Source organism: Pteropus vampyrus, unplaced genomic scaffold, assembly GCF_000151845.1.
Source record: "Pteropus vampyrus isolate Shadow unplaced genomic scaffold, Pvam_2.0 Scaffold126, whole genome shotgun sequence".
Taxonomy (NCBI): domain Eukaryota; kingdom Metazoa; phylum Chordata; class Mammalia; order Chiroptera; family Pteropodidae; genus Pteropus; species Pteropus vampyrus.
In genome coordinates, this window is record NW_011888907.1 from 4696877 (window position 1) to 4705539 (window position 8663).

General features: G+C 45.3%; 1 protein-coding gene and 1 pseudogene across 2 annotated transcripts in view; one reads left to right on the top strand and one right to left on the bottom strand.

Annotated features, from left to right (window-relative positions):
• Positions 1-519: 519 nt before the first annotated feature.
• Positions 520-4973, bottom strand: LOC105296645 (annotated as a pseudogene).
• A 150-nt stretch (positions 4974-5123) lies between these two features.
• Positions 5124-8663, top strand: part of CALR3 (calreticulin 3) — an 18067-nt gene continuing 14527 nt past the window's right edge. The window contains exons 1-3 of one of the 2 annotated variants that reach the window (XM_011366883.2): positions 5124-5275; positions 5565-5666; positions 7954-8157. In XM_011366883.2, coding sequence (XP_011365185.1) covers positions 5185-5275; positions 5565-5666; positions 7954-8157 — 397 coding nt within the window. In that variant the 5' untranslated portion in view covers positions 5124-5184. The remainder of the gene's footprint in view (positions 5276-5564; positions 5667-7953; positions 8158-8663) is intronic. The other variant, XM_023534557.1, reaches the window with a different exon arrangement.

Consider the following 8663-nt stretch of genomic DNA (forward strand, 5'->3'; position numbering starts at 1 on the left):
TCGCTTAATATTCACTAGGATAGCTATAATCAAAACCAGAAAATAACAAGTGTTGGCGAGAATGTGGAAAAACTAGAACTCTTGCCCACTGCTGGTGGGAATGTAAAATGCTGCAGCCACTGTGGAAAATTGTTTGGTCTTCAGTAAGTTATATACAGAATTACTACAAGACCAGTAATTCCACTCCATGGTATATACCCAAAAGAACTGAAAACAGAAACTTAGATACTTGTACTCGTAGTCACGGGATTCACAATGCCCAAAAGGTGGAAACAACCCATATGCCCATCAATGGATGAAAGAATAAACATGATGTGGTCCATCCACATAGTGGGATATTTGGCCATAAAAAGGAATGAAGCTTTGACACATGCTACAACATAGATGAACTCTAAAAAAATGATGCTGAGAGAGAAGCCAGACACAAAAGGCCACATGTTGTATGATCCCATTTATATGAAATGTGCAGAACAGCAAATCCTAGAGACAGAAAGCAGATTAGTGGTTGCCAAGAGCTGGGGAGGAGGGTGAGGATGGGGAGTGATTAATGGGTGTCCTTTGGGGCTGATAAAAGCATTTTGGAAGTAGACAGAGGTGGTAGTTGCACAATACTGTGAATGTGCTAAATGCCACTGGACTGTTCAATTAAAAATGGTTAATTTTATGTGAATTTCATCTCAATAAAAAATGGAAGCAGAACAGCAAATCCTAGTTAATCATTCCTGTGTGGTACAAGTGACAAGTAGGCATGGATCGCTGATGGCATTAATCCCTGCTGGTGTTCAATCAGTCATGCCAAGTGCTGTCCTGTGGTGTACAGTTAGTTACAAGTCAGACTGTATTGCAATGCTGCCTATTGTGTCCCAAATTCCATCCTCTACAGAGCAGGCCCACAATAGGTAACTGTCTGAGAAAAGGGTTTCCTTTTCAAACCCCCTTCTCTGGTAGCTTATGGATGGCAGCTGCTATCAAAAGTCTCTAGTGCTATGACATAAAGGTACAAATGCAAAGGCTTTGTTGAAAATAAATGTGGGCAAAGCTTACCAAGAATAGTTCTATTTGTTCTTTCTCACTGACTCTGGTGCTCATGAAACCCTGATCTGTGCATGTTTCTTTTTCTCTAGAAGATTTCATCAAGCTTCCCAGCAACTCTTTCATTTCCTCTTCATCACTGTCTGGAGAATCGAATTTTCTAGTAGGTTCTTTCTTTTGGGGGGTTGGAAAATTCCTCTCTTTCCCAAAATGGGCTTCAGGGGACAGCTTTTCAATGGGTGGTTCTCTCTTCTTCAGAAACCTACTGACCTTCCCGCTTGGTGTATCGCTCTCAGCGACAGGAATTTCACGAGCCTGCTCGTGGGAGGTTTTGTCTGTATTCTGTGAAGAAAGTTGAACCGTGCTCCTGGGAGGAATTTTGTCTGCTCTCCTGGGAAGACTGTCATCTGAGGTCTTCGGGTCAGATTCCACGTCAGACAAGTCCCTCTGCACCTTCCGATTCACGATCTTGGATTCGATCTGGGCCAGCTTCCTGAGCACAGCACTGGTCCTGAGCTTTGAGGCGGTAGTCGGGGGTCTACCTAAGGATAGACAGGACCCAACCCCCAAGCCAGCATCTTCTTTTGGAAATAAGTGTTTTTCACCCATAGTTTGGCTTCTTTTTAGAAATCTGCTATGACTGGGAGCTCTTTTGGTGAGATTCCTATTGATTTTCAAGTTTCCGATTTCTTCCATCTTTGAATCTTCTAAGGAAATATCACTGAAATCACCAAAGACATCGCGCATGGGACGGCTGGTTTTTCTTGTTGAAGCCATCCTAGGGAGGAAAGAAAGAAAACTTATAGTAACAATACCTGATGTTTGGATCGTGCCTTCAAATCTCTCAGTGGCTCCCACCACCCTGGGAGAGCAAATGCCCTTTGCAGTCTGGCCAGAGCCTTTCCTTCAAGCCCAATGATGACAAGGAAAATGCTCAGACACTTGGTACCACTTAATGAATTACTATTCAAAGCCAGGTCTTAAACGAGACATGTTACATAGTAAACACCAGAGCTGGCAATTCTGTCTCTGGCAGTGTGCCCAGCACTCTGCTCAAAGCTACATTATCTCATTTAACCCTTACGCAAACGTGTGAGTCAGTTATTGTCACCCACCTTCATAAAGGAGGTGGAGGAAATGAAAGCTCCCACAGGTCACCAGCCAAGTTAGGCTGGTAAGCAGCTGAGGCAAATTCAAAGCTCAGGTCTAATTCCAAAGGCCCCACTCTCCCCCTATTGGGCTTCGCTGCCTTGCCAGTTACTGCTCCCCCATAGTTGGAGTGAGTCTTGCTCCCCAGTCGCACCTCAAGTTGGGGCTCTTCTTTTATCAATGTGTCCTCGGCTCTCTCACAAAGAGCCGTTGAAACACAACCTGTGTATTTATTGAAGCCCCCTAAAAATCTGATTTCACTTAAAAGTGTGAGAACCACTGCCCTGGAAGGAGGGGTAGGCCCTGGACAGACACAGCACCACACCCCGTCCCCCCACCAAACGTCAGCCACAGGTGGAGTGCGCATCCTGGTGTACATCTTTCCGGGGAAAAGGGCCAGAGCTTTCATCACATTCTCAGAGTTTCCTGAAAGAACAGAAACACCCCACTGCAAGACTTATAAAACTTTCAAAAGATTTTAAAGATGTAAAAAGATGGAGAAATATGGCATGGGTGGAAATGTACTTGCTGCAGCCTCTTAGTGAGAAACTTGGCAACAGCAATGAAGATGTGAGTTGCATGGACCCTGGGACCTGGCAATTTCACGTCTGGGAATTTACCTACAATTATACTCTCAAACGTGCACAGAGATGTATGTTCAAGGAATGTCACAGCAGCGTTGTTTGTACTTATCAAAAACCCGAACTCATCCCCAGAGAGCTGGTAAAGTCCAAGAGACAGCATTCAGATGATGGAATATTACGCAGCCATTAAAAGGAATGAGGGAGATCTGTGTGCATAATAATGTCTCCAGTATAATAATATGTAAGGCAGGAAAGACAAGATGCAGAACCGTGCCTTGTCTCCACACTGATCTGGAACAACAAATATTTTTGTAGCTGAGGCTCAGGAGATGACTCAGCCCAGGGCATTCTGTGGGTCAGTGGGGAGACCCCACCACCAGGCCAGGTTTTCTGGCATCTGGTTCTTCTAAAATTTTCCCTAGGTTTAAAAGTAAACCAATGGAAAAATGGTTAAAATGGTAAATTTTATGTCATGTATCTGTTACAACTAAAATAGATATATTTAAAATACACACAACTAAAAATAAATCAAGGACATGAACAGACATTTCCACAAAGAAAGCCAGGGCTAACAAGCCCATGAAAAGATGTTCGGCGTTACTAGCCATTAGGAAAATGAAAATCAAAACCAGCATGACTCTTTTTGGTGGCCGTTCTCCCTCGGAGGAGGCCTTTAGGCAGCAGCCATGGTGCCCAGCTGAAATGGTGTGATCCCGAAGCCCCACTTCCACAAGGACTGGCAGCAGCGTGTGCCCATGTGGTTTCACCAGCCTGCATGGAAGATCCGCAGACGCAAGGCCCAGCAAGCCAAAGCTCTCCACACCGCCCCATGCCCTGCGTCCAGATCCGTAGGCCCATAGTGAGACATCCCACTGTGAAGTATCACACCAAAGTGAGAGTTGGCAGGGGCTTCAACTTGGAGGAGTTAAGGGTGGCTGGCATCCCCAAGAAAGTGGCCTGAACCATTGGGATCTCGGTAGGTCTGAGGAGGTGGAACAAGTCCACTGAGACCCTGCAGGCTAATGTGCAGCGCCTGTGAGTAGCCCTCCCAGCTCATCCTCTTCTCCAGGTAGCCCTCGGTCCCTAAGAATGGAAACAGGATGTTGATTAAAAAAAAAAAAGAAGAATTCCACTTCACACCCACTAGGAGGGCTAAAACCAAAAATTATAGTATATGTGCTGACGAAACGAGCACTCAAAAATACAGATAATAACAAGCGTTGGTGAGGATGTGAAGAAACTAAAACCCTCATATACTGTTGGGGGACTGTAAAATGGTGCAGTCACCAATTTGGAATAATATACCCTGGTGGTTCCTCAAAAGGTTAACCATAGTTAACAAATGATCCAGTAATTCTACTCCATGTGGCCTAAGATAACTGAAATGTAAACAAATATTCATGATAGTTATTATTCATAATAGACGAAAAGTGGAAACAATCCAAATTTCCATTAACTGGAGAATGGATGAGAACTGAGGTCCAGTGAAATACCATTCAGCAGTAAGAACAAATAACAACATACACAACAACAAGCAAAATCTCAAACACATTACAATAAGTTAAAGTAGCCAGATGGAATATACCACACACTGTATGATTCCATTTATAAGGGCTGTCCAGAAAAGGCAAATCTACAGACTCAGAAAGCACATCAGGGGTTGCCTGGGGCTGGGGGTGGGCGCCGGGATGGACTGCAAAGGGGTAACTGGGAACTCCTTCCATTGATGGAAAGTTCTAAAGCTGGATTGTGGTGATAGTTGCACCACTTGGTAAGTTTACTAAAAATAACAGAGTTGTACACTTAAAAGGGTGAACAGTATGGTATGTAAATGAACCCTTAATAAAGTTGTTAAAAATAAATAAGTCAAACTTTGAAAACACTGACGCGCCTCAGACCACCGGGGTCTTTTCCCAGGCCTGGAGAGACCCACACCGGACCACGCTCCCCAGCGGGCCCAGACAGAAAAGCTGAAGCAGGAGGCGCTGGGCCGCCCTCCCAGCTCAGCCCCGGAGCGCGCCCCATTTCCCCGCGATTCCTCTCCCAAGCCCTACCGCCGCCAAATCAGACTTTCCAACCTCTTTCCACGACGTCCAACCGCGGAGGCCGCCGCAGATTTCAGCGGGGCACTCAAGCCATAGGGGACCGTTGCCCCGGGCAACGGCGCCGGGGCGGAGGAGACTACAGCTCCCGGCGAGGACCACGCCCTCAAAAACCAATAGTGCCGCAGGTCACAATCGCGAGGCGTCATGGGAGTGGTAGTTCTGGAGCGGGACCGGCGCGCACTGCGCGCGGGGGACCAATGATGCCTCAGATGACAGGCGCGAGGCGTGACAGGAGTTGTAGTTTCGGGACGAGCCTGGCGCGCCGCGGAGACTAAGAGCAAAGGGCTGGTTACAAGAAGCGCGGCGCACCGTCTATGGCCGCGGTTCACGTCCCGCTCTGGGCGGTCTGCGTGCTGCGGGTGGCGCTGGCCACCGTCTACTTCCAGGAGGAGTTTCTAGACGGAGGTGAAGGAGTGATGCCCATGCTGGCGGGGGCGTAAGCTCCCTGCTTTCCCGCTGCTGAGCGGATGGCCCGAGTCGCCTTTGGCGGCGGCGGGGCTTGGGAGAGGAGTTGCAAGGAAGTGGGGCGCGCTCCGGGGCTGAGCTGGGAGGGCGGCCCAGCGCCTTATGCTTCAGTTTTTCTGTCTAGGCTATGGCGAAGCCTAGAAGCTGCGAAGGCTAGAGGGACCCTCCCCCTACCCTCCCCCTGACCCAAACAGTTTTAAGCCCTAACTGGTGTTGTTTCCCCCCACAGAGCGCTGGAGGAACCGATGGGTGCAGTCCACTAATGACTCCCAATTTGGGCATTTTAGGCTCTCGTCGGGGAAATTTTATGGCCATAAAGAGAAAGACAAAGGTTAGTGTAGGAATCGTGAGAAAATCAAGCTAAACACACACACACACACACTCTCTCACTCTCTCTCTCTCTCTCTCTCTCTCCTCTCTCTCACCCTCTCACCCTCTCACCCTCTCACCCTCCCCCTCCGTAACAACCTTTCAAGGTAGGTGTGGCTCAGCCCAGAACACCTCTTGCACCCATTCACAGCTGGGTAGGCTTGGGCGTTATTTTCGGTTTTCTCCTTTCTTTACTTGCCCAAGATCACCTGGCTCTGTATGCATTGCAAGACCCCAGGGCCCTACACGGCAGAGGAAAAAACGATTAGAGGATACTTTTCATTTTTATTTCACTTTAAGAAGAAAAAAGACTACGTAAAACGTACTGTCAAGTCAACAGATCTTAGAGGTACAACAGGATGAATGTTCACATCTGTACGCATAGGTCAAGCTAGGGAACACTTTCAGCGCCCCCTTCCCAGAGGCCTCCCTTGTACACCCACTCTCTTGGTGCCAAGAATAACCTCTATTCTGGCTTCCTCTCATTCCTGATGATCAAAGGTGGACAAACTACAGCTCATCTACCACCTATTTTTTTGTACAGCCAGCAAGCCGAGAATGGTTTTTACACTTTTTAATTGTTGAGAAATAGGGGAATAGTATTTTGTGACATGTAAAAATTATATAAAATTCAATGAAATATATCAAATTTTAGTGTCATAAATAAGTTTTAATGGAACACAGCCATACACGCATTTGTTTACATATAGTCTATGGCTGCTTTTGTACTGCAAAGGCAGAATTGAGTAGTTGCTATAGAGACCAAATGGCCGACAGAGTCTAAAATATTTACTTTCTGGCCTTAAGAAGTTTGCCGACCCCTGATTTTGAGGAAAAATTTTTCTCCTTGGCACCTTTCATTCAACCTTTGCCTTGGCCCTGTTACTCCAATGTTGCCCTTTCTGGCAGCCTCTGTTTTCAGTTGTACGTGCATTGTTTTATAAGTTACATGTTGACCCCAAATGCTGGTCAAAATTCAGACTATATGACAAAAGTGGAGTGAAAACAAACAGGTTATTCCATTAAGCTTGCCCAAGGGCAGGGGTTCCCACTTAGAATCGCTTGAGTCTTTTTCCACAATGTTTTTCCTTCCTCCAACCTGGAATCCTGAGATTCTGTGTAGTTCATTCACTCTAGCATGTGTCTGCTGATTGCAGACATGGACAAAGCACTGGGGATACTGGTTAATTTGGCCCCTTCTGTTATGGTCTCCTGGGACCATGACACAAAGCCATGGATGGAAAGAAATAGAATTTAGACAGAGATGGGAGGTGGTGACAGACCATGGGGGTGGCTGAAGAGCATGGTAAGACACAGAGACGGAAGAGGTGAATCACATGGCCTTAGGAATTGCCTGGATAGTGGGGACCAAGGGAGGGGGAGAGACTACAGATTCCCTGAGAAAGAGGAGAGTAAGGAAAGTATAGAGGACAGAGAAGTGTGGTAGTGGAGATTCAGCCATGAGTTCATGTTGAACATATTGCTAGAAAATGCCAGACTCACTTATGATGACTTTCAGCATAGCTAGCTATGAGGCCAGAGTCTGCAGCGAAGAAGGGTTATAAGACTGTCTCTATTTTCAGATTTATCTGATGAATTCCAGTATTAAGATAAGGATTTGGTACAGAGCCTAGTGTCTACTGAAAAAGGGGGTTTTGGTGTTGAAGTGAGCACCTAAACTTATAAAATAAATATGAAATAATTCACATGACAAAAGAATGGTGTATTTATAAAAAGAGCCACCACACAAATGATACCCCTGGGCCAGCTCACCTAGTGTAGTGAAACACTTACAGATAAGCACTCTGTCCTCGATTTACTGTTTTGTTTGAAGATGAAAATAAAGGAAAAGAAGTAGAATGCTTTGTTTTTAAATTCAGTTACTACATAAACTTCCTTATATATTCCCACCCCTTGGAAGATGAATGGAAGCAAAATTAGCCTTTTATCCATAACTAGATTACATATTTGTCATTCAGAGCTGAAGTATTTTTATAACCTAAGACAATAGTGGTATATTAAGTACAAAAACATCTTTTGAGGGTATCAAATAGAAGTGCTGTGGCAGCAGGGAACCTGTTGGTGGTGTGCCCGTTGTATGTTATTGTACATATGAGCTACGGGCACTGGATGGACGTAGATGATTAGGAGGTTTGTTATTGGGCAAAGGGGAAAGACAGACATTTAATTCTCTGCATCACTGAGCACTGTGTCATTTCTAATCCTTCATGAGTGCTTTTTATTTGAAGGTCTGCAAACCACTCAAAATGGCCGATTCTACGCCATTTCTGCCCGGTTCAAACCATTTAGCAATAAAGGGAAGACGCTGGTCATTCAGTACACAGTGAAACATGAGCAGAAGATGGACTGTGGAGGGGGCTACATTAAGGTCTTCCCTGCAGACGTGGATCAGAAGAATCTGAGTGGAAAGTCCCAGTACTATATTATGTTTGGTGAGTTCAAGTAGTAAAAGGCAACCATTTCCAGTGATCTTGAAAACCCACTTTGTAGGATCCTTAGACTATTCTAAAATAATAGTATTGAATATATCTGACCAAAGGTTTTTAGTACTGTTAAACCTCTTTAATATTATAAAAAGGCAACTGTACTGTTCTATTGTGCTTTCGATAAAGATATTTATTTAACATTAATGTAGACCCAAGTATTGAGTATATGAGGAGTCAGCAAACTTTGCCCATGGGCCAGATCAGCCCAAAGTCTGTATCTGTTATGGCCCTTGAGCTAAGAATAGGTGTTAACATTTTGGAATGATTGAAAAAAATCCAAAGAAGGGTAATGTTTTTGACACATGAGAATGATATGAAACGCAACCAACTTTCAGTGTCCACAAAAGAAGTCTTACAGGAATGCAGCCTCACTCAGTTCATTTGCATTTTGTCTGATGCTGCTTTCAAGCAGCAATGGCAGAGTGTTGAGTTGTAACAGAGATTATATGGCC